At 45.0% G+C, this 25777-nt stretch overlaps 1 protein-coding gene and 1 long non-coding RNA gene across 18 annotated transcripts in view; one reads left to right on the top strand and one right to left on the bottom strand.

Annotated features, from left to right (window-relative positions):
• GRK3 (G protein-coupled receptor kinase 3) overlaps positions 1-10342 on the bottom strand; it is a 279994-nt gene extending 269652 nt beyond the window's left edge. For 2 of the 15 annotated variants that reach the window (XM_063808422.1, XM_063808427.1), the window contains exons 1-4: positions 10103-10300; positions 5134-5252; positions 2747-2872; positions 1339-1481 (exon numbers count right to left, since the gene is read on the bottom strand). Coding sequence is in view for 11 of the 15 variants with exons in the window: in XM_063808412.1 (XP_063664482.1) it covers positions 654-727; positions 1339-1481; positions 10103-10153 (268 nt within the window). In the remaining 4 variants the exon portion in view is untranslated. Of the gene's footprint in view, positions 1-653; positions 728-1338; positions 1482-2743; positions 2873-5133; positions 5253-10102 lie in introns of all 15 variants that reach the window. The other 13 variants (XM_063808413.1, XM_063808414.1, XM_054675962.2 and 10 more) reach the window with 13 other exon arrangements.
• Positions 10343-10349: 7 nt separating this feature from the next.
• On the top strand, positions 10350-25040 carry LOC107970380 (uncharacterized). Of its 3 annotated transcripts, none has more exons than XR_010156210.1 (4): positions 10350-10436; positions 10544-10696; positions 13230-13421; positions 20703-22909. It is a non-coding gene; the product is annotated as an uncharacterized LOC107970380 (long non-coding RNA). The 3 variants fall into 3 exon arrangements; XR_008541850.2 differs by lacking the exon at positions 20703-22909 and adding an exon at positions 23700-25040 and having other exon boundaries at positions 10354-10436; XR_010156211.1 differs by lacking the exon at positions 20703-22909 and adding an exon at positions 18181-18320 and having other exon boundaries at positions 10354-10436.
• The last annotated feature ends 737 nt before the right edge of the window (positions 25041-25777 follow it).

Below are 25777 nucleotides of genomic sequence, written 5' to 3'. Positions count from 1 at the left end.
TACTGGTCCTTGAGATCTCAGCTCAAGAATCTTTTCTCCAAGGAAGTAGCTTAGATTCATGTGGATTCTTAAAGTATTAACAGTTGCCCCTTCTAGACTGTTGGCTACACAGGGCAGAAGCCAGATCTCTTTAATCTCCTTCACCCTGGGCACCTAACACAATGCCTGGCATATGTCAGCACTGACACATTGAATGAATGAATGAATGAATGAATGAATGAGGGAATGAAGGGGAATAGAAGCACAGAACTTTGCACACTATTTTAGGAGTTTCACAAACCCTGAGAAGCCAGTATGTTTGGCTAAATTGGTTCTGTTGTGGGGAAAGAGCCTTAATTAGTAGCACTTGCTGATTTCTATGCTGTAAATGCACCCTGTGGCTGGTTTCAAGCTACCAATGATTAGTCAACCAGTTCACACAAATTCTGAAAATGTAAGAGTCAGTTCCAGGCCAGGCGCAGTGGCTCATGCCTGTAATCCCAGCACTTTGGGAGGCCGAGGCAGGCAGGTCATGAGGTCAGGAGTTTAAAACTAACCTGGCCAACACAGTGAAACCCTGTCTCTACTAAAAATGCAAAAAATCAGCTGAGCTTGGTGGTGGACACCTGTAATCCCAGCTACTTGGGAGGATAAGGCAGGAGAATCGCTTGAACCTGGGAGGTGGAGGTTGCAGTGAGCCAAGATCATTCCATTGCACTCCAGCCAGGGCGACAGTGCGCGCCTCCGTCTCAATTAAAAAAAAAAAAAAAAAAAAAAAAGTCAGTTCTTACAAGCTGGTATAAGCTGTTTCCAGCACACTGCTGCCCAAAGCTCATCTGTGGACCCCCATGGAATCCACATTTTTTACCATGAGAAATCCCTCACTGCTGATGGCCAGGGTCGATGTGCCCAGGAACTTCGATTCAGTGGAAAATGACACCTCCTGTTCCCAAACTTAGGGACACACGCGGTCAAAGGCAGCATGGGCTGATCCTCCTGCTTCTCATAGCTTTCAGACTACTCAACTCATTCCTTCCCTCCTGCCTCAACCTAATCCTCCCTCTGCCTCAACTTGCCCCTCTGACATACATGTCTTGCTCACTGGGGCTGAGGTTAAGGCCAAGGTTTCTCCACTCCAAAGGCATACCATTTCCCCAAAGGCAGCTCTAGAAAGAAATTCAGCAGCTGTAAGCCACCTACGGGCAGAGAATTCCCATTTACTTTCCAGTGGGAAGCCAGAGGTCAGCAGAGCACACTGATGTGTGCAAGATCACCAGCGTGTACAGGGCAGAGCAGGACTTAGGACCCCAGAGTCTCAGTTCCTGGGGCAGGGTGAGCCAGGGCTGGCAATGCACTTACGTGCCACTCTGCACCCGCACAGATGACACCTTCTCCTGGTAGCCATGGGCGTGGAAGCTGGGTACATCATCATCTATGATTTCCATCTTCTTCCTGGTGAAGTTGGGGTTTTCATAGAGGATGATCTTGTGCTCTTGGCTGTCCTATTGGCAGAGGATGGGGGGAAGTGAGTATGAGTGAGGGGGCCCAGGGTTGGCCTTCCCACCCCATGCTCATGCCCCAGAGTTGGGATCAGCATGTCCCACACATCACTCTCTTCCCAATGCACCCACTACGTGTCTATGACAAGTGCTGTTGGATCACAGCCGTTTGTTAAGTTTCTACTGGGCCATTTTCATGTAACAGACACTCTGCAACACTTTGGGGAATGTTTGATTCTGAAATGTCATTTTTTCCTCCTCAAGTTTCTCTTTTATAAATGGTGGCTACGATCTACCTACCCACCCACATGTGAACACCCACACATGCACACCCACACATGCACACCCACACATGTACACACACACATGCACAGGCTAACTGTGCCTCTAATAGGCACCTGAGATATTTTGATTTTTTTTCATTTCTACATCTCTTCCCATCCTCCTGTTCCTATGACATTTTCCTTAGTTATCTCATCTAATCCTTCACACATAAAACCCTTATCCCTCAGACATAAAATCCTTTTATGCCATTTAGCAGATGAGGAAAGCGCAGCACAGAGAGGTCAAATGACGTGCTCAAGGCCACACAGCTGGGAGCAGCACAGCCAACTTGGGAACCCAGGTCTGTGGGGTGCAAAGTCCAGTGTTCTCCAGCCTTCCAGTAGGTCCTGGGAGGAGCTAGACTGGGCTTGGAGGGTTTGAGAGTGTAACTGAGCAGTGATGGGCCCTGTCCCCTTCCTGAGAGTTGACACTGTCACACACTAGTAAGAATCAGGATCTCAGAAGCACTGAAAACTCACACTGGCACGAGTCTTGAAGAAGAGCTAAACCACCTTCTCCTCCAGCCCCAAACTCATAATTTCTTGTAGTATTTCTGATGGCTATTGGTTATTGAGCAATGACAGGAGTTGCCCAACCCTGGGGGGGGGGGTGGGCACCAACCACATAAAATAGAATGTGAATAGTGCCCTCTGGAGCATTTCATAGTCTTGTGATTGGAGCCCCCTGGAGTTGCAGTGTGACAACCCTCAAGCTAATAAGCACATTGGAACCTCAGGACAGTAGATACCAATATGCCTATTTTACAGATGAAGAAACTGAGGCTCAGGGAAGTAAAATGACTTTTGCAAGGTCACCCAGTGAGGAGGTTCCTCACCAATCAGAAGGGGCACAGTGCTAGAGGGGCAGGCTCCTTCCTGGTACCAGGACCTCCTGCTCCAAGGTGGCAGAGAGAGAAAGTAGGATGATGGCAGGGGGCTCACCACCTTGATGGGCCTCAGGCTGCTGAATCTGTCCTCTGGCTGCTGGTCCACCAGTCCCAGTGGGCGTACTCGCCCTTCTCAAACACAAACTGCTCGCCCTTTCAGTTGGCCTGTTCATAGCTCACCCAGCTGCCATGGAGACAGAGAGAAAGGGTGCAGGTCAGTTTCACTCCAAGCTTCCTATGGCAGAATCCTGGCTACTGAAGTTGACCCCTAGGGTTCACTCTTGCCCAGCCCGGCAAGATGTAATAGCCCCACCCAAACCTTAACACAGCAAATCCAAGTGCAAAATCCCCTCAGTTATCTAGAACTCAGTGCTATGCTGCCTTTACCCACCTGGAACACAGTTAAGAAATAAGGCAGTCTAAATAACGGCCCAGCAACAAATACCAATATATAGACGCCATGCACTAAAGCCAATAGTATGCTGGTAAGTTAATAGCCAACTCTCAAAAAACAAAACAAAAATTAACACTCTTGATTTGCAGCGTTTGCCAATTTCCATGGTGTAAATGCTCCCACTGTGGCAGATTTCAAGCTATCAATATGACATGGCTGCAAGTGAAGTTAGGAAGAGAGATGCACAATCAGCCTTCACCACTGAGAACTGACTCTAGAACATCTCGGTGCCCAAAGCCCCTCTCTTTGGATCTGTTTCTTCTCTTGTTCCTGTTGTTAGACTCTGCCCAAACTCTGTTTTTGTAGATCCACATTAGAAGAAAAATAGTACATTAAAGAGGAAGGGATGGCTTTCAGGTCGGGCATGGCTAATAGAAGAAAGCAGAAAATAGAAGAAAGAAGGCACAAATTTCAAAATGATTAGCATTCTGGGACCAACCAGTGCAGAGGCGAACATTTCAGCAATGTGCAATAATGGCTTTTCAGAGGAATGATCTAAGTCATTAACAAAAGAGGAGATCATGTTTATTATCCTCTTTTGGAAGAGCAGTCTTGGTCCAGCAATTCTACTTCAGGCAATGGTTCCTTACAAAACAGTTGTCAAGGGGCTGGGCACTGTGGCTTATGCCTATAATCCCAGCACTCTGGGAAGCTGAGACGGGCAGACCACCTCAGGTCAGGAGTTCGAGACCAGTGAAACTCTATCTCTACTAAAAATACAAAAATTTGGTCAGGCATGGTGGCTCATGCCTTTAATCCCAGCACTTTGAGAGGCCGAGGCGGGCAAATCACGAGGTCAGGACTTCAAGACCAGCCTGGCCAACATGGTGAAACCGGGTCTCTACTAAAATACACAAAAATTAGCTAGGCATAGTGGCAGGCACCTGTAATCCCAGCTACTCAGGAGGCTGAGACAGAAGAATCACTTGAACCTGGGAGGCGGAGGTTGCAGTGAGCCAAGATCACGCCACTGCACTCCAGTCTGGGCAACAGAGTGAGACACTGTCTCAAAAAATAAAAATAAAGAAAAAGAAGACGTTCAAGTGACCAACTGACATGAAAAAATGCACAACCTCACTAATCATCAGTGAAATGCAACTCACAAACACAATGAGATACCATCTCACGCTGGTCAGAATGGCCATTTTTCCAAAAGCAAAACAACATGCTGGCGAGGCAGGAAAGGAAAGGGAACGCTGCTACTCTTGCGGAACGTGAAAACAGGTTCACACTGTGGAAAGCAGTGTAGAGATTCTCAAAGAACTTAAAACAGAACTACCATCAGACCCAGCAATTCCACTACTTAGTATCTACCCAAAAGACAATAAATCCTTCTATCAAAAAGACACATGCTCTCGTGCATTCATGGTCGTGCCATTCACAAGAACAAAGACGTGGATGCATCCTAGATGACCAGCAACAGTGGATTTGATTTTTTAATGTGGCGCATACACACCATAAAATACTACGCAGCCGTAAGTAAAACACACAATCATGTCCTAAGCAGCATGGATAGACCTGGGGATTATTATGTTTAGCAAACCAAGGCAAGAACAGAAAACCAAATACTGCATGTTCTCACTTATGAGTGGGAGCTAAACAGTGAATACACTTGAACATAAAGATGGAAACAATAGACACTGGGGACTATCAGATGAAAAAAGGAGGCAGAAAGGGGGTGTGGGCAGAAGAACCACCTGACGGGCACTTTGCTCACTGCCTGGGTGATGGGGTCAGTGGCCAGAAGCCTCAGTGTCATCAAATGTTCACATGTAACTAACCTGCAATTTAATCAAAATAAGTCGATTATATAAATTTTTTAAAACAGGGTTTCCCCGGGCACAGTGGCTCCCACAAGTACTCACAGCACTTTGGGAGGCTGAGGCAGGCAGATCACTTGAGCCGGGGGTTCGAGAGAAGCCTGGGCAACATGGCAAAACCCTACCTCTACAGAAAGTACAAAAAAATTAGTGGGGCATGGGGGTGCTCACCTATAGTCCCAGCTACTTGGGAGGTTGAGGAGGGAGGATCACTTGAGCCCGGGAGGTTCAAGGCTGCAATGAGCCAAGATCGCACTGCTGAACTCCAGCCTGGGTGACAGACCGATAACCTGTCTCAAATAATAATAATAATAGGATTAGGATATATTATAGATAGATAGATAGATAGATAGATAAAAACAAAACCTACAGTCATCCAGGCAATCACTGACTGGCATAAATATAGAAAGACAACCGAATGGACAAAATGAGGGAGCCGAGTAATCAACCCAAAATTATATTTAGGGCACACATTTTTCAAAAGCACACCAAGGCACACCAGTTGAGAAAACTGGGTAGTCATGTGCAAAAAGATTGAAATAGCACCCCTATGCTGCCCAATACACAAAAATCTACAAAAAATAAATCGAACAGTTAAATTCAATCCTGAAAGCAAAACACTCCAAGGAAAAAACATGGGATAAGCATATATTTGGGGGAAACTTGACCCTGTGCACACACGTTGCAAAAAGAAAAGGAAAAATTAGGGGGAAAATATGCATAGACAATAAAATGGCTTAACAATCTCTTTTTTTGGATGGGACACTGAAATCACTGCCAACAAATGCAAATATAAACATGAGAGACTAAGTACAACATTAGAGCTGCTGCACAGGAGAGAACAAATGAACCCAAAGAGAAGGCATCTTAGACTAGGCATGGTGGCTCACGAGGTCAGGAGTTTGACACCAGCCTGGCCAACATGGTGAAACCCTGTCTCTAGTAATACAAAAATTAGCTGGGCACGGTGGTGCGTGCCTGTAATCCCAGCTACTCAAGAGGCTGAGGCCGGAGAATTGCTTGAACCTGGGAGGCGGAAGTTGCAGTGAGCTGAGATCATGCTACTGCACTCCAGCCTGAGTGACAGAGCAAGACTCCGTCGGGGGGAGGGGAGGGGGCAGAGAAGAAACAAACAAACAGCATCGCAAAGATGAGAAGAAAGTTTAGGGAAACATACAGCTGATAAGACCTTGTTTTCCAAAAGGCACAAGCTACTAACACTAGTAACTAGCAAAAAAACTAAACAAAAGAGCAACTAGTAACCGAACCAAAATTGGGCAAAGAGCCTGAATAGACTTTTTGGCAAAGAAGACATAACACTGACTTTATCTTTACAAAAATGTGGTTAACATTACTACTCCTGCAAAAAATGGAAATCAAAACCATACACAGAAAGCATCTCTTATTTGAAATGAATATGACAAATAAAAATACAAACACAAATGCTGGTGTGAATTTCCAGGAAAAAAGAAGTGTTTATGGGAGGGTCAATTACTATATACACTACGGAAAGCAGTTGCAGATTCCTCAAAAAACTCAAAGTCCAATGCCATATGATCTATTCATCCCACTACTAGCTATACAGTCAAAGCAAATCAGTATTTTGAAGAGACATCTGCCTTTCCATGTCTATTGCATCACTAGTCACAATAGCTAGGATGATGGAATCAGACTACCTGTTCACCCACAGATGAAGGGATAAAGAAAATGTAGTACACATATACAATGATATACTCTCCGGTCATAAAAAATAATGCAATTTTCATTTAGGGCAACACCAATGAACCTAGAAAACATTCTGTTAAATAAGCCAAGCACAGAAAGACAAACACTGCATGACCTCACTTATGATGAATCCAAAAACTTAACCTTCAAGAAGCAGAAAGTACCGGAGTGGTTTCCTGAGGCTGGGGGAAGGAGGAGAGATAGGAGGGATTGGTTATAGAAATAAAGTTACAGTTAGTTGGGAGGAATACATTCCTGTTCCACAGCTGGGTGACTCTGGTTACAATATTGTATTTTTCAAAAAAGCTAGAAGGGAACAATTTTGAGTGTTCTCACCACAGAGAAATAATACCTGTAGGAGGGAATAGTTAGGCTAAGTACCCTGATTTGATCATCACCAAAAATATAGATGTATCAAAACGTCCCAGACGAGGCTGGGAAAGGTGGCTGTGTGTAATCCCAGCACCTTGGGAGGCTGAGGTGGGCAGATCGCTTGAGGCCAGAAGTTTGAGACTAGCCCGGCCAACGTGGCAAAACCCCGTCTCTACTGAAAAATACAAAAATTAGCTGGGCATGGTGGCACACACTTGTAATTCTAGCTGCTTGCGTGGCTGAGGCACAAAAATCACTTGAACCTGGGAGCCAAAGGTTGCAGTAAGCCAAGATCATGCTACTGCACTCCAGCCTGGGTGACAGAGCGGGACTCAGTGTCTTAAAATAAAAACAGAAACAAAAACAAAAGAGTCCCAGACGAGAAAAAAAGTCCCAGTATACCCTCTGTTTATGTGCCTTATTATAGACAAAACATTTAATAAGTATAGGCCGGGTGCAGTGGCCCCTTAATCCTAGCATTTTGGGGGGCTGAGGTGGGTGGATCACGAGGTCAGGAGATCAAGACCATCCTGGCCAACATGGTGAAATCCCGTCTCTACTAAAAATACAAAAATTAACTGGGCATGGTGGCGCGCCTGTAGTCCTAGCTACTTGGGAGGCTGAGGCAGGAGAATCACTTGAACCCAGGAGGCAGAGGTTGCAGTAAGCCAAGATCATACTACTGCACTCTAGCCTGGCAACAGAGAGAGACTCCATCTTGAAAAAAAAAGGGGTGGGGGAGGAGCAGGTGCAGTGGCTCACACCTGTAATCCCAGCACTTTGGGAGGCCAAAGCAGGCTGATCACAGGGTCAAGAGATCGAGACCATCCTGGCCAACATGATGAAACCCCATCTCTACTAAAATACAAAAAAAAAAAAAAATTCAGCTGGGTGTTGTGGCATGCGCCTGTAGTTCCAGCTACTTGGGAGGCTGAGGCAGGGGAATCGCTTTAACCCAGGAGATGAAGGTTGCAGTGAGCCGAGATCATGCCACTGCACTCCAGCCTGGTGACAGAGCAAGACTCCATCAAAAAAAAAAAAAAAAAAGTTTAAATACACAATGCTAATATTATCATGGAACCAGTTTTTTGAGAGTGACCTGTCTCAAAAAAGAAAAAGATTGTGAGAAAATAGGAGGGAATCATAGAAGTGATAACTGGTTGTTATCAAACATATACACAGAAAAAAAAAACCAAATAGCATAAAAAATACATATCCAAACTAAAATCGGGCAGAAAACCCGAATAGACATCGCTGCAAAAATGACATAACACGCACAAACACGTAAGAGAAAAGGTCCTCAACTTTACTATTCATCAGAAAAGAATGTACTCCAAAACCACATTCAGATACCATCCCACACCTACTGGAATACATGTTACTGAAAATATCTTCAAAATTAAAAAGAATACTGGTGTGGATTTGGATAAAGGGAAAATCTTATGCATTGTTGGTGTAAAGATAAATTAGGATATACACTATGGAAAAAAGTTGTAGCCCAGACGCGGTGGCTCATGCCTGTAATCCCAGCACTTTGGGAGGCCGAGGCGGGCAGATTACGAGGTCAGAAGATCAAGCCCATCCTGATTAACACAGAGAAACCCCGTCTCTACTAAAAACACAAAAAATTAGCCGGGCATGGTGGCATGCACCTGTAGTCCCAGCTACTCGGGAGGCTGAGGCAGGAAAATCACTTGAACCCGGGAGGCAGACATTGCAGTGAGCCGAGATCACGCCACTGCACTTCAGCCTAGGCAACAGAGCGAGACTCCCTCTCCAAAAAAAAAAAAAAAAAAAAAAAGTTGTAAATTCCTCAAAAAATTGAAAATGCAACTACCATATGATCTAGCAATCCCACTACTGGGTATACCTCCAAAGCAAATGAAAACAGTATCAGAGTTTGCAAAGCCTCAATGGGGATAGGAGATTTTCTTCATTAAATGGTTTTGAAAAAACTGATGTTTTTATGAAAAAGAATGAAACAGGACCCTTCTGGTATACAATACACAAAAATCAACTCAAAATGGATTGAAAACCCAAACACAAGGCCTGAAATTACAGATCATCATCAAATGTCTGTAAGATAAAAAGAGGGGATGGTGGAGCACTTAGTTTTGGGGCAACTTGCATCTAGGCTCACAGTTTGGAAACAGGAAAAGAAAAAAAGGGAAAAAAAGAAAGAAGAGGGACAAAATCTCGTCGAGAATGGAATGGCTTATGAATATATTTATTTTTTAAATTGGGAAAGCGAATCACAAGTAACAAAAGCAAAAACAACCCATGTGGGGCTACATCCAACTGGAACGCTTCTGTACAGAAAGGAAACAATGACCCAAATGAAAAGGAATCCTACAAATGGGGAGAAGTTTGGAGGAAGCATATATCTCCTAAGGGTTTGTTATAAAAGATATGCAATACGTTAACAGCGCTAAGCAGCAATAACCACAACAGTAAGATAACACCAAATTGGGCAGGGACCCTGAATAGACATTTCTGCACAGGGGACGTAACACTGAGCAGAATGGAGAGAACCAGGTCCTCAGCATCGCCGTCATCAGGGGTAAGTCCCCGTCAGGCTCGCACCAGGGTGTCCCTCCCCCCTGGTCAGGTGGTCGTGACCAGAGGGACAGAAGGGGACATAGGCTTCCCTGGGGGCAGGGGTTGGAGGGGGTGAAAGAGTCCCGATTTGTCCCGATGGCGGGAAGGCAAATTTAAAAATTCATCAAATCCTGGAGGCAGCTGGCATCTTTTTTCCTCTGTCTGAGGCCTGGACAGGAGGCGGCCAAAAACCCAGACCTGGCCCCCACTCCCACCTGGGCCGGGCTTCCCCTTCCTCTCTCCCCATCTATATGGGACAGGTTCCCTCAGAAAAACTCCTCAAACCCTAAAAATACCACAGTCTGCTACACTTCCCACCCTCAAAAGCCCTCAGGGAACAAAACTAATGGTAAAACAAATATTAAAATACTATAAGAGAAAGAGGAAAACTAGTGAGAAGATGAGAATAACGGGAACGTTCGAGGAAACAAACTTCTGTACTCACCGTGTAGAAAAAAATGCCCCGGAGAAGCTGAGCTGCACGCAGCTCCCGCATAAGCAGTCAGGGCCATAGACGTGAGCTGTTTTCTCCCCAGGACGGGGCTCCAAGTGGTCCCCAAGCCGCCGTGGCGCCCCCTGAAGCGGGTCCTGAAGGAACCGGACCCGCTTTCCTTCTTCTCATTCTGGACTCCACGCCACGCACGCCACGCACGCCACGCAGCGTCTGCGGTGAGAATACGCATGCGCACCATGTGGGGCAGAAAAGGCGGTTTCAGCGCCCCCTGCCAGTCACAGTGCACAGTGCAGGATGATTCACCTCATGGTCAGCATAAGCCCAGGTCAGGTAGGGTAGAAGGGTGTCTTGTGGGACACCAGGGAGCAAGAACTCCCCAACCTATGCATGTGGACCTCCCCCTGTGAAGCTCCCTTTTTTTTTTTTGGACAGGGTCTCACTCTGTCCCCCAGGATGAAGTGCAGTGGTGCAATCACAGTTCACTGCAGCCTCAACCTCCCGGACCCAAGTGATCCTCCCATCTCAGCTTTCAAGTACCTGCGAATCTGGCTGCTCCACTGTTGGGTGCATATGTATTCAGGATAAGTAAGTCTTCTTGTGTGTGTATATACGTGTGTGTGTGTGTGTGTATACGTGTGTGTGTGTTGTAAATGGGAATTTATAGGGAGAATTGGCTCACCTAATTGCAAGGCAAAGTCCCACAGCAGGTCATCTGCAAGCTGGAGAATGAGAAAAAGCAGCAGTAGTGTGGCTCCCAGGGGAACCAGCCATGTGGATTTGTTTATGTGCAAAAGCCTCAAAACAACGGAAACTTTCACTGCAGCTCCGAGTCTGAGGTCCAAGATTTGAGAATCCTTTGTGTTTGCTGGTGCAAGTACCAGAATACAAAGGCCCAAATCATGGAGTTTCAAGTCCAAAGACAGGAGGATAGGAAAAGGTGACCCTCTTCCGGAGAGACAGAGTGAGCATGAACAGGAAAGCCCAGCAAGCTGAATGTGCCCTCTTTTCTGTCTTCTTTGTTCTAGCTCAGTGCATGGACTCTGGAGCCAGGCCACCTGGGTTAACATCCTGCTTCAGCCACTTACAAGCTGGTGACCTGGAGCAGGCAGTGAATCCTCTGCGTGTTTCAGCTTCTCCATCTGCAGAAAAGTACCTTCTCATAAGAGTTGTTGAGAGGATAAAATACAGATTAATATACATGAGGAACTCAGAACAGTGTCTCTGTGTGTATGGATAATACAAACACATGTACACACAACTTCTATCCAACTGGAGACCACATTAAAATCCTCTGTTTTGAACAATATCATAATCTCCATTTTGTCCCACACCCCCCCACCCACCTCCTCAGTCGGATGATCCCTGGAGAAAATATGGAACCATCTGTATTAATGCAGTTCTCTCTCTCTCTCTCTCTCTTTTTTTTTTTTTTTTTTTTGTTTTGAGATGGAGTCTCGCTCTGTCACCCAGGCTGGAGTGCAGTGGCGTGATCTCAGTTCACTGCAACCTCCGCCTCCCGGGTTCAAGCGATTCTCCTGCGTCAGCCTCCCAAGTAGCTGGGATTACAGGGGCCCGCCACCATGCCTGGCTAATTTTTTGTATTTTTAGTACAGACAGCGTTTCACCATTTTAGCCAGGATGGTCTCGATCTCCTGACCTCATGATCTGCCCGCCTCGGCCTCCCAAAGTGCTGGCATTCCAGGCATGAGCCACCGCACCTGGCCGGCACCAGTCTTCTTAAGGCTTTACCTGAATTCAATGTTAGCCTTATATCATAAGAGGGACCATATTAACATTTGTTTTTTGTTTGTTTATTTGTTTGTTTGTTTGAGACAGAGTTTCACTCTTATTGCCCAGGCTGGAGTGCCATGGAGGGATCTCGGCTCATTGCAACCACTGCCTTCTGGGTTCAAGCGATTCTCCTGCCTCAGCCTCCCACATAGCTGAGGTTACAGGTGCCTGCCACCACGCCCGGCTAATTTTTGTATTTTAGTAGAGACGGGTTTTCACCATGTTGATGAGGCTGGTCTCGAATTCCTGACCTCAAGTGATCCATCTGCCTCAGCCTCCCAAAGTGCTGGGAATATAGGTGTGAACCACCACGCTCGGCCTAACATTCGTGTATCTCAGAACCGGGACTGAAGCACAGAGAGATTTACGTAACATTCCTAGGTATGTACAGCTTCTCAGTGGGATTTGAACCCAGGCCATAGGCACCAGGCTCCATGCTCTTGGTCAGTCTGCTCTGCTTCCTTTCCACATTGCATCATCTAAAGAAAGGCATTTGCCTACATCATCTGTTCCATTTTAAGTGCTACCCACACTGCAAGGTCTTTCTAGGAGGACCAGGAACAGTGGGTCACACCTGTAATCCCAACAGTTTGGGAGGCCAAAGCAAGAGGGTAGTTTGAGGGCAGGAGTTCAAGAACAGCTTGGGCAACTTAGGGAGACCCCCACCTCTACAAAAAACTTTTAGAAATTAGCCCCGTATGGTGGTGTGTGCCTGTGGTTCCACCTAACTGGGAGGCTGAGGTGGGAGGATCACTGGAGCCCTGGAGTTCGAGGCTGCAGTGAGTCATGAGCATGCCACTGCACGGCCGCCTAGGTAATAGAGCAAGACCCCATCTCAAAAAAAAAAAAAAAAAAATCTCTCTGTAAGGACTAACTCTCTGATTCAGGTGGCTGTGCTAAGCAGGTGGTAAAAATTGGATCAAAAGTTTGATCTGTGAGCTGGGTGTGGTGGCTCATGCCTGTAATTCCAGCACTTTGGGAGGCTGAGGCAGCTAGATCACCTGAGGTCAGGAGTTTGAGACCAGCCTGGCCAACATGGTGAAACTCTGTCTCTACTAAAAATACAAAACTATTAGCCAGGCGTGGTGGCGCATGCCTGTAATCCCAGCTACTTGGGAGGCTGAGGCAGGCGAATGGCTTGAACCCAGGAGGCGGAGATGGCAATCAGCCCAGACTGCACCACTGCACTCCAGCCTGGGCAACATAGCAAGACTCCATCTCAAAAAAAAAAAAAATAAAAGTTTGATCTGTGAGTAAAGTATTACTAATTTATCTATGGTCTTCTGCCTGTAAGATTTCAACAGCTATCTTTTTTGTAATTTCCCAGGATCTTGCATCCCGAACATACAAGTAATTCCTGAGGAGTTGGCGGAGCCTCTGCTGACTCCAAGCTGAGCATCCGAGAACTTCTGGCCCAACAGCACTCATCAGGAATCAGTGCAGACTATTTCTCCCTGGAAGCAGAGGGTCCGAAAAGTTCTGACTAGGCAAAGAGTGACAGTGTGCATACCAATTGAAGGTACTGTGACTATTCTGTTATTAAGTGCATTCAAGCAGAGTGATTCCAGTTGGTTAAGCATTTCATGTTTAAGACAAAACTTGATTTATTTATTTATTTTAAGTTGGAGTTTCACTCTTGTAGCCCAGGCTGGAGTGTAGTGGCTCGATCTCGGCTCCCTGCAACCTCTGCCTCCTGGGTTCAAGCTATTCTCCTGCCTCAGCCTCTTGAGTAGCTGGGACTACAGGCGTCCACCACCATGCCCAGCTAATTTTTATATTTTTAGTAGAGATGGGGTTTCGCCATGTTGGCCAAGGTGTCTCGAACTCTTAACATTAGGTGATCCACCCGCCTCGGCCTCCCAAAGTGCTGGGCCTACAGGCATGTGCCACCATGCCTGGCCTAGACAAAACTTTAAAAATGCTGTGTCATATTTCTCTTTTATTTCATGTGTGCACGTTTAAATTATTTAGTCAGTTGCCACTACTACAACTACAGAAGGAATGGCATATTTACAACTAAAAGTTTCATTCACTTTAAATAGAAAACATCTCAACTGAAACTTTTAACATTTAGCTGATCATTAGACATTAGCTGAGATGGATCTCTTCCTGAAACAGTGTTGCCAGAGTTTTAAAAATTAAGAGAGTTTATGTAGGACAGTTTTAGATGAATGTAAAAATTGAAGAGAGTACAGAAAATTCTCAGACCCTCCCCCCAAAGTTTGCTTTTCTTAACCACCTTTTACATGGGTGTGGTCCATGCGTTACAATGAGTGAACCATTATTGATACATTGTTAGTATCTAAAGGCCAGAGTTTGCATTAAGATTCAGTCTGTGTTTTGGTAGTCTAAGGGTTTTGACAAACTAATAATGCCATTCATTACCATTACAAGATAGTTTTATGCCCTAAACATTACATGAGCTTCACCTATTAACTACTCTCCCCTTTTTCCAGATCGCTCAGCAACCACTGATCTTTTCACTGTCCCTCTGGTTTTTCTTTCCCCGAAAGCTTATGTAATTGGAATCATAGCGTATGCAGCTTTTTCAGATTGACTTATTTCACTTATAATATACATTTATGACATTTTCATATTGATTTGTGCCTTTTTATCTCAACGGTTTTTTTTTTCAGGATCCTATTTTATTGTTTTTATGACTTTTAAGAAGTTAGCATGAAAATAAATCTTTATTTTCAGTTATTGCCTGCAAGTAAGAGAAAGTTAGGTTCACAGTTTTGGCTCTTGACACAAAGTGAACTAGGAGGCAAATTTAGGTCCATCAGATACAACCAATGGAGCAACTTTTTAAGTTCAGGCTATCTTGAAAGCTTGCAACATATGAGATATCGCTGTGTTGTCTCTCACGACAGCAATGGGTGACACTGAGTAGAAGCTGTGAAGTGTTTTTAATAGCAGGTGTTTTCTATCATATGTTGCTGGAAATCAAGAGGTTTATAAACATGGTACATGTTTAGAAATGAGTTAGATACTTGAAAAGTCTAAACACACTGATTTACGAGTGCGTATGTTGCAGTCTCAAGAGGGGTCAAGAGTCCATATGGACTAAATTAATCTCCGGGTAGCAGGTATGTTTGTAAATATAAAATTATATTAGACATTAGCACAATGCAGAACCTGCTCAGCATCATAAGATCTGAAACACCACGCAAGTTTATCCATCATTAAAAACAATTACTTCCTTCCTAAAATGTCAGAATAGTAGGTAACTGAGATTAATAAATCCAATCCAAATGTATCTCAGTGGTTTTTTATCACTGGATAATATTCCATTGATCAGTGTAACAAAGTTTGTTGGTACATTCGCCTACTGAAGGACATCAAGGTTGCTTTCAATGTGGGCAGTATGGATAAAGCTACCATAAACATTCCAGTGGACTTTTTAGTACAGACATAATTTTTTTTTTTCTGAGACAGAGTCTTGCTCTGTCGCCCAGGCTGGAGTGCAGTGGTGCGATCTCAACTCACTGCAACCAATGTCTCACAGGTTCAAGCAATTCTCCTGCCTCAGCCTCCCGAGTAGGGAGGCCCAGCCCATACACAATTGTTTAATTAAACTGGGTAAATACTTAGGATTGTTATCACTTACTTATATGATAAGACTACATAAGAATTTGGTAGGGTTGCTGGGCACGGTGGCTCATGCCTTTAATCCCAGCACTTTGGGAGGCTGAGGCAGGCAGATCACCTGAGGTCAGGAGTTCGAGACCAGACTGGCCAACATGGTGAAACCCTGTCTCTACCAAAAATAGAAAAATTAGGCTGGGTGCAGTGGCTCATGCCTGTAATCCCAGCACTTTGGGAGGCCAAGGCGGGCGGATCACAAGGTCAGGAGATCAAGACCATCCTGGCTAATACAGTGAAACCCTGTCTCTACTAAAAATACAAAAAAAAAAAAAAAAATTAGCCAGACGTGGCGGCATGCGCCTGTAGTCCCAGCTGCTGGGGAGGCTGAAGCAGAATGGCATGAACCCAGGAGGTGGAGCTTGCAGTGAGCCGAGATCGCGCCACTGCACTCCAGCCTGGGCGACAGAGCGAGACTCCATCTCAAAAAACAAAAAAAATACAAAAATTAGCCAGGTGTGGTGGCATATGCCTGTAGTCCCAGCTACTCAGGAGGCAGAGGCAGGAGAATAACTTGAACCCAGGTGGTGGAGGCTGCAGTGAGCCAACATTGTGCAACTGCACTCCAGCCTGAGCAACATGGCAAGACTCCATCTCCAAAAAAAAAAAAAAGAATTTGGTAGGATTTACCAGTAAAACCATCTAAACCTGGTGCCTTTTTTTTTTTGGAAAAGTTACTAATGATTGATTCAATGTCTAAAATTGATACAGGTCTATTCAGTTTATCAATTTCTCCTTGGTGAGTTTTATAGTTTCTGCCTTTGAAGGAATTGGTTCCTAAGCTTATCAAATTTCTGGGCATAGATTTTCTCAGAGTATTCCCTCATGGTCTTCTCAATGCCCATAGAATCACAAATGATGACCTCTCTTTTAGTTATTAGTACATTATGACTTCCTTTCTTCATGGTTAGCCTGCCTGGAGGTTTATTGATTTTTTTTTTATCTATTCATAGAAACAGCTGTTGGTTTTGATAACTTTCTCTGTTGATTTTTGATTTTTCATTCCATTGATTTCTGCAATAATTATTGCTTTTGCTATTCTTCTGTCTGCTTTCTATAACACTGCTCTGTTTTCTCTGGTTTTCTAATGTGAAAGCTTAGGTTATTGACTTTAGGTCTTTCTTATTTTCTATCACATGGCATTCAGTTATAAATTTCCCTCTGAGCCCTGCTTTGACTGCATCCCACAGATCTTGACAAGGTACATTTTTATTTCATTTTGAAACCCCATCTCTACTAAAAAATACAAAAAATTGCCTGGCGCGGTGGCTCACGCCTGTAATCCAGCACTTTGGGAGGCTGAGGTGGGCGGATCACTTGAGGTCAGGAGTTCGAGACCAGCCTAGCCAACATGGTGAAACACTGTCTCTACTAAAAATACAAAAATTAGCTGGGTGTGGTGGTGTGCACCTGTAGACCCAGCTACTCGGGAGGGTGAAGTGGGAGAATCGCTTTGAACCCGGGAGGCGGACATTGCAGTGAGCCAACATTGCACTGCTGCACTCCAGCCTGGGTGACAACAGTGAAACTCCATCTCAAAAAATATATATGTATTTTTACAACTTCACTGAGGCATCTTCTTTGATCCATGTGTTTTGCAGAGTACATGATTTAATGTCCAAATATTTGGAGGTTTTCCATTTATCTTTCTATTACTGAATTCTAGTCTAATTTTGTAATGCTATGAAAGCATATTTTAGAAATTTCATTCATTTAAATAAGTTGTGGTATTATTTTATGGCCCACAATGTTGCCTTTTTTTTTTTTTTTTTTTTTTTTTTTAGAGGAGTCTTGCTCTGCTGCCAGGCTGGAGTGCAATGGTGCAATCTCGGCTCACCACAACCTCCTTCTCCTGGGTTCAAGTGATTCTCCTGCCTCAGCCTCCCAAGTAGCTGGGATTATAGGCATGTGCCACCAGGCCTAGCTAATTTTATATTTTTGGTAGAGAGGAGGTTTCTCCATGTTGGTCAGGCTGCTCTCGAACTCCCGACCTCAGGTGATCCGCCCGGCTCGGCCTCCCAAAGTGCTGGGATTACAGGCGTGAGCCACCACACCCAGTGGTCTGTCTTTTTAAATCTCTGTTCTTGGCCAGGCATGGTGGCTCACGCCTGTATTCCCAGCACTTTGGGAGGCCGAGGTCGGCAGATCACAAGGTCAGGAGATTGAGATCATCCTGGCTAACACGGTGAAACCCCGTCTCTACTAAAAAATATAAAAAAATTAGCCAGGTCTGGTGGCAGGCACCTGTAGTCCCAGCTACTTGGGAGGCTGAGGCAGGAGAATGGCATGAACCCAGGAGGCAGAACTTGCAGTGAGCTGAGATTGCACCACTGCACTCCAGTCTGGGCGACAGAGTGAGACTCCATCTCAAAAAAACAAACAAACAAACAAACAAACAAACAAAAAAACTCTCTTCTTTTGCTCTGAGTCTTTATATTTGAAGTGGGTTTCTGGTAGAGAACACATATTTGCATATTATTTTTATCCACTCTTCTAGTCTATGTCTTTTAATTAGTGTATATAGACCATGCACATTTAAAGGGATTATTAATATGTTTGAATTATTTAGCTATATTTTATAACTGTTAACATATATATCATATTGTAACATGTAATGAACATTTTTTGCCTAGTACTGTGCATCAATGGACAATGTCAAGAAAGCAGAGAGACAACCTACACAATGGAACAGAACCTTCGCAAATTATATATTTGACAAGGGAATTTATATCCGCAGTATGTGAAGCACCCCAGAACTCAACAATAAAAACAAGTAAACAACCCAGTTAAAAAATGGGCAAAGGGCCAGGCATGGTGGCTCACACCTGTGATCCCAGCACTTTGGAAGGCCAAAGCAGGTAGATGACAAGATCAGGAGATGGAGACCATCTTGGCCAACATGGTGAAACCCCATCTCTACTAAAATACAAAAAAAAAAAAAAAAATTAGCCAGGCGTGGTGGTGCACGCCTGTAGTCCCAGCTACTCAGGAGGCTGAAGCAGAGGAATCGCTTGAATCCAGGAGGCGGAGGTTGCAGTGAGCCAAGATTGAGTCACTGCACTCCAGCATGGCGACAGAGTGAGACTCTGTCTCAAAAAAAAAAAAAAAAAAAAAGGCGGGGGTGGGGCTCGGGGGGCAAAGGACTTGAGTATATATTTCTCCAAACACATATACAAATGGCCCAGTAAGTACAAAAAAAGATACTCAACATCATTAGGCATGAGGAAGTACGTATCAAAACAACAGTGAGACATCACTTCACACTCTCTGGGAAGGTTATAGTGAAAAAAAAAGGAAAAGTAAAATAACAACTGTTCACAAGGATGTCAAGACATTGAAAACTTTATGTATTGCTGGAGGAAAAACTGATTTAGCCATTGTGATAAAGAGTGTGGTAGAGCCTCAAAACTGTAAACATGAAACCACCGTATGACCCAATAATTCCACTGTAAGGTATATAAATAAATATGTAAATATATATATATTTTATATATATAGAGAGAGAGAGAGAGAGAGAGAAGGAACTCAGACAGATATCTGCATATCAAAGTTCATAGCAGAATTACTCACAGTAGCGAACAGGTGGAAATAACAAGAAAATCTTGATGGATACCCAGTATCAATCAACAAATAAATGGACAAGTCAAATAATGTGTATTTATGCAACAGATACTATTCAGCCATAAAATGAATTCAATGTTGATATATGCTGTTACATGGATGAACCTTGTAAAATATGCTATGAAATAAGGCAAGGAGAGAAGGACAAATATTGCATGTTTTCACTTACATGAGATGTCTAGAATAGGCAAATTCAAAGAGACAGAAACTAGAGATGACTAGGGGGAGGAAGGAGAGAAGAGAGGGAGTTTTTTGTTTCATTTTGTTTTGTTTTGTGTTTTTTTTTTTTTTTTTTTTGAGACGGAGTCTCTGTCGCCCAGGCTGGAGTGCAGTGGTATGATCTCGGCTCACTGCAACCTCTGCCTCCTGGGTTCAAGCGATTCTTCTGCCTTAGGCTCCTGAGTAGCTGGGATTACAGGCGTACACCACCATGCCTGGCTAATTTTTGTATGTTTAGTAGAGATGGGGTTTCACCACGTTGGTCAGGCTGGTTTCAAACTCCTGACCTCATGATCCACCCAGCTCGGCCTCCCAAAGTGCTGGGATTACAGGCGTGAGCCACCGCGTATGGCCTAATTTTTGTATTTTTAGTAGAGACAGGGTTTCACTATGTTGGCCAGGCTGGTCTTGAACCCCTGACTTCAGGTGATCCACCATCCTCGGCCTCCCAAAGTGCTGGGAGTACAGGCATGAGCCACTGCGCCAGGCCAGAGAGCCCCACTGCTTTATATGTTTTCTTGAGCCCCTAATATTCATAGGATTGTCTGTGGATTGAAAAGTTCTCTCTCTGTATTGCAAGCCTCTGAAATCACAGAGAGCTTCTCAATATTTGTGAAATGAGACCTAAGCATACTGCTTACACAGAGGCCTGGGGGACTGTGTGTTGAATGATGGTGGGACGTCCTGGGGCATTAAGTACCCGGACCCTGAGGACACTGAAGATGGGCCTGTGACCAGTAAGGAGTGCTGTGCCCTGTCCCAGGCCCTGTCTGGGGATTGCTCACAACTGGGTGAGCTCCACTGGCCTCCAGCTGGCAGAGTCAGAGCTGTCCCCTGTACTCAGAATGTGACCCAATGGCCTGGTGCTCTCAAGGCCTGGCAGGGTCCTGTGTGTGTTCCTAACAGCTGTGTGTCCCCCTGCGCAACGCTGCTGGGCCTGCACTCAGAGCAGCCCCTCCCTCAGCCTCCTCTGTCCTCAAGTCCCCTCTCAGGCTCCTGAATCCGTGATCAGGCAGGGTCTGAGGGATCCAGGAGGGGAGGGAGTGAATTAACATGAACAGCCCCTTCTTTTCCCTGGGAGCAGGAGGGAAATTAGACAAGCCTGGGACAGCCCAGCCCCATTGTGAGGGTTAAGGGCTGTCTCCACCACGGCCTGGATTCCTCTCCTCCTCATGTCCCTCTCTCACTGCACAGGTAGGGACAGGCCTCAGAGACCCAGGGCAGCCCCCAGTTTGTTTTCATCTCTTCTGGGTCTGGCCCTGAGAATCTTTACCCTGGTCCTTGACGCAGCACCAATGACTGTCTGTGTCTGCAGTTTCCCTCTCCAGCCTGTGCTGACTCAGCTGCCCTCCCTCTCTGCAACCCCGGTAGCATCTGCCAGACTCCCCTGCACCCTGAGCAGTGGCTTCAGTGTTGGTGACTGTGGGATACACTGGAGATGGCAGAAGCCAGGGAGCCCTCCCCAGCATCTCCTGAGCTACCACTCGCATTCAAATAAGCACCAGGGCTCCAGCGTCCCCAGCCCCTTCTTTGGAACCAAAGATGCCCCTGAAAACGCAGGGATTCTTCACGTCTCTGGGCCCAGCTAGAGGACAAGGCTACTACTGTATGCCTGGACCAGTGATGCTTCTCACAGCGACACAGGCAGGCGGGGAAGTGGGACAAAACCTGCTGGCCCCCCAGATGCTGGCCCGTCTCTTACTTTGTTGCTGTTAAAATGTATCTACACCACTGATACCGCTTTACAAATTCAGAATTTTTTTCCAGTTAATTTTTGTTTGTTTACTAAGTATGAAGACTCAAATGACCAAAACACTTTTCAAACCAACACAACTATACACAGACATAATCTCAGAGGAATTTCTGCTGCTACATTACCTGTGGCTCTAGAACTCACATCCAGAGGGCAGCCTATAAGGAATTGTGTCCAGTCTGCAAGTGAGCAGACCTGTCATCCTCCCCCTAGGAGGCTACCTCTTGCCCCAGAGACTCCATGGCGGCCCCAAGGAGACCCCTGCTCTCCCTCCAGGGACTGTAGCGGAGACGGCACCAGGCCTTGTTCAGAACATTCTGGGAAGTGCATCACTCAAGATTACAATTCAGTTGTGGGGAAATTGTCACTGCAGGGGTTAAAAATGACAGCTTCTTCGGGTCTTGCAAAGTAGCTTTGTTACTTGTAACAGACGTATACATAGAACCTTTGTACAACCTAGAATGACTTTTTCCAAAGACTGTTACCTATTTCAAGGTAGAATCGTTGGAACTTACTGAACAACAGTGGAAAACACAACTACACAGCCTAATTGAGGGGAGAGGGCTACTGTCTACTTATTGGTAACTGGACATGGGTAAAAGGACAAGGTCTATCATCTTTTTAGGGACCTGTTTTATATGCCCCAACCCTGTCCCCATCTTTTTTTTTTTAATGTCCTTAAAATAGGAACAACAAAAAACTAGGGTTGTAGAATTATAAAATTGCTTCAACCTTAGAACCTTAAGTAGGAGGCCCTCAAATGGACTTATGTTAGTCCTTAGGGAGTCAATGTGTGTGTTGCTGCTTCTTTACAGTTCAGTTGGAGCCCCGAGAGTGCCAATGTTTTCCCCACACCTCTTAGATGCCTTCCGCTTCCCAAACCCCAGAAGAGGTGGGCACCTGAGTGGGGAATCTCAGGTGACTTAGTTTGCCAGTGCCTACTCTATTGAAGAATGGGGTTTTCATGCTCGAGAAGAAACTCGTGGAAGGGCGTGTTTCCCATCACAGGTTCACATACTGATTGTTTTTGTTGAATTTCCTTGTGCGACTTATGCCAAGTAATTATGAAGATTTTTTGTTTCGTTTTGTTTTCTTGCTGAATATTTCATGAAGGCTACGAAGTTAGAACAGGCACGTCCTGGGTGAGAAAGCTTTAATTTATCTACCTCATTTATTTTTTATTTTTTGTAGCCATATTGTCTATTTTCCTATTTCAAGACCGCTGAAGTATTCCCAGGCCCTGTCTAAAACCTAAGAGTTGATGTATTGGTGGGAAGAGGTGAACGTTCAAGATGATTTTGTGATGCCTTTTTTTTGTCGTTTCCTTTTGTATATGTGATATTGAGCAAACGAAACATTGCTCTTCGTTTAACAAGAAAGGTTTAACAAGAAAGAAAGAAAAAAACTCTAACTTCTGGGAGAAAAGTCTTTCCTCTGTATGTGGAAGGTCCTGACGGAAATATGCATCCAAGACGATTAGCCAAAGTGTTGTCCCTTCATCGTTGCACCTGACATTAGGATTCCGCCCCGCTCTTTTTTTTTTGCCAACTTGTGCCTTTCCTTCTGGAATTGAAGTGAACATGATAATAGTACCTGTTTATACTGTGAAGTGGATATTGTTACAGAAAGCACACCAGTGGCTTTCTCACTGTTGAGCTAATAATGCCTTGTGAATGTATGATCTACGGAGAAACCCCTGTAGTTGTACCTGCTGATGCTGTCTGTCTGTTGGAAAATAAATTTTGAATTTTTTTTTCTCAAAAAAAAAATGACAGCTTCTCATCATGTTTTAGTTCACATAGTCAAAAAGAGTCCAGGGGTGCGAGAAGGTCACGCCTCGATTCTGATGCCTGCCCCGGTAGAGTTTTACACAAGACAATAAGATTCCTACTCCTAGAAATCCTGAAGAACAGACTTACATCTCTTATCAAAGCAGGATGATGCATATCCCAGGATATGCCACCCGCTGTTGCCCAGGTTGGAGTACAGTGACATGATCTTGGCTCACTGTAACCTCTGCCTCCTGAGTTTGAGTGATTCTCCTGCCTCAGCCTCCCTGAGTAGCTGGGACTACAGGGGAGTGCCACCACGCTTGGCTAATTTTTTTTGTATTTTTAGTAGAGACGGGGTTTCACCATGTTGGCCAGGCTAGTCTCGAACTCTTGACCTCAGGTGATCCATCCACCTTGGCCTCCCAAAATGGTGGGATTACAAGTGTGAGCCACTGCACCAGGCCGCATTTTTTTAAAAATTCAATTTATTATTAAAATATAATATATAAAGGAGAAAATCACACTTTTTACATTCATGGTGAAATAAATTATACATTAAAATGAATCACAGTGGAAAACATCAGTAACTCAATAACCTTGCTGCTGACCTCTTATTCAGTTTAATGAGAGATAGTCTTAAAACAGCTGGTGGTGGTTCACATTAAAATCAGGAGGAAGGTGCTACTGTACGCAGAAGATTCTTCTCAAATGTCATAGATTTCTTCTGTACTTGCTTAATTAGTGGTTGAAATGATACTATTTGTACTTTCTGTTATTTCCATTTCAGATCATGAATACAATGATTTTTTAAATCAAATTACATCATTGTTGAAGTCCAAGTGAATAAGATGTATGACAAGTGACTACTCATCTGTCAGAGTGGCAGGGCCACTGAGGATGTGACAGTCATTCATCTACTCCGAAACAACTCTTCAGGACCCCTAACATAGAAAGGAATGTCTGGCCTTTAAATGCCTTGATAAACAGGATCTATTCCGATCAAAGCAGAGGCCTCGTTCATCTCCAAAGCTCATAGAGGAACCTCAGACCTGGGCCACTCTGGTTTAAGGGCCTGGGGGTGACACCTCCCAATCACACAGACATTGCAGGCTCACAGGAAGGAGCCCCTTTGAAAGAGGTGAGCAGAGTCTGGGGCATTTGTGTAAATGTTGATAAGGTCCCCAGACAACTCGCAGGCTCCCAGGGAACCCTAACTGGGGAAGAAAAGATGAGGATAAGCAGAGCCCCCCATGGGTGAGAAGAGAGGAAAGCCAGGGTCTCCACCACCCAGGTCCTCAGTGTCCCTCCTCTGTGTGCCCGGCCCTGTCCTGTGGGTGGAGGGTGAGGAGAGGGAGAGAAGGAAGGGTTGGCAGTTTTATAAGAACTGGAGCTCCTCCAATGAGTAGATGAAATAGTTTAATGAGATTGGTTTTGGATTTTTCAGCTTCCCTAGAGGCTGGAATCAGATTCCCAATATATATTCTTGATTGCTGTGGTGAAAATTTGTGTGTATTTATCCCCCGAGAAGGTTCCCTAACTCTTACTGTGTCTTCTGTGTGAAGAATGCAGCTCTAAGCACTCAGGGTACTGTTTCCCAGTGAATCTTTTTTTTTTTTTTTTTTGAGATGGAGTCTCGCTCTGTCGCCCAGGCTGGAGTCCAGTGGCATGATCTCTGCTTACTGCAAACTCCACCTCCCGGGTTCACGCCATTCTCCTGCCTCAGCCTCCCGAGTAGCTGGGACTACAGGTGCCTGCCACCACGCTTGGCTAATTTTTTGTATTTTTAGTAGAGATGGGGTTTCACCGTGTTAGCCAGGATGGTCTTGATCTCCTGACCTCGTGATCCACCCACCTTGGCCTCCCAAAGTGCTGGGATTACAGGCGTGAGCCACCATGCCCGGCCTCCCAGTGAATCTTAATTAAATGGTTGGAGAATTTTTATTTCCTCCATTTAGCCTAACCAGAAACATTGGTTCTAGAGGTAGAACAGGTCACTCAGAGTCACCCGAGCAATCACTGCTGCATGAGCTGGTGACTCGAGGTCTAAGTGATGGAAAAGTTCACCTTTCTGCCAGTTGCCTCTAACAAATATATCCTAAAATTAAATAAACACATTGTTTATAGCTAATCTTTCTAGGTGGCTTCATAAATCAATTAACAAACACACATTTTCCATGTGCAGATGGTGTGGAAAGTTCTAGTGTGTTCTGGTTAAACCTGGGGATCAGATCAACTCAGGAGGCTACCCTTGAGGAGATAGGAAAGGTCCCCTGTCCCTTAATGAAGTGGCCTTGGCCAGACTTCTGACCATGGTGAGGGAGGAAGGGGGACATCCATAGTTCCTTCTCCACTCTCAGGAAACCCTAACCCAGCAAATAATTCTAAAGAGATCTAGGGAGGAGGAACTGAGAGGACAAGCTGACTCAGACAGGAAGACCCTAGGACTCTCCATGGGGGACGTTCATAACTGAGAAGCATCATTGCTGGCCAGGGGACTGGAAAACACATCATCTTACATCCCTGCATTCCCGCTGCAAATGTCTGAAATCCCAGGAACCCACAGCCTGTCCTCTCACTCGAGCTCTCAGGGGCAATCCTGCTCTGTAGGAGATAGAAACTGTCCCTTCATTATCCCATTACATCATTTTTGCTGCACACAAGAGGCTTCCACAGTGGGTCCTAGTCATTTCTCCATGTTTCCCTTCATCTCCTTTCTGTCTTTTCTGAGAGTCTGATTCCATTTAACACCTCTTCTCTTTTTTTTTTTTTTTTTTTTTGAGACGGAGTCTCGCTCTATCGCCCAGGCTGCTGGAGTGCAGTGGCGCCATCTTGGCTCACTGCAAACTCTGCCTCCCGGGTTCAAGT

This window comes from Pan troglodytes, chromosome 23 (genome assembly GCF_028858775.2).
Source record: "Pan troglodytes isolate AG18354 chromosome 23, NHGRI_mPanTro3-v2.0_pri, whole genome shotgun sequence".
Taxonomy (NCBI): domain Eukaryota; kingdom Metazoa; phylum Chordata; class Mammalia; order Primates; family Hominidae; genus Pan; species Pan troglodytes.
The sequence above is the reverse complement of the archived record's forward strand: the minus strand, read 5'-3'. Positions and strand labels throughout refer to the sequence as shown.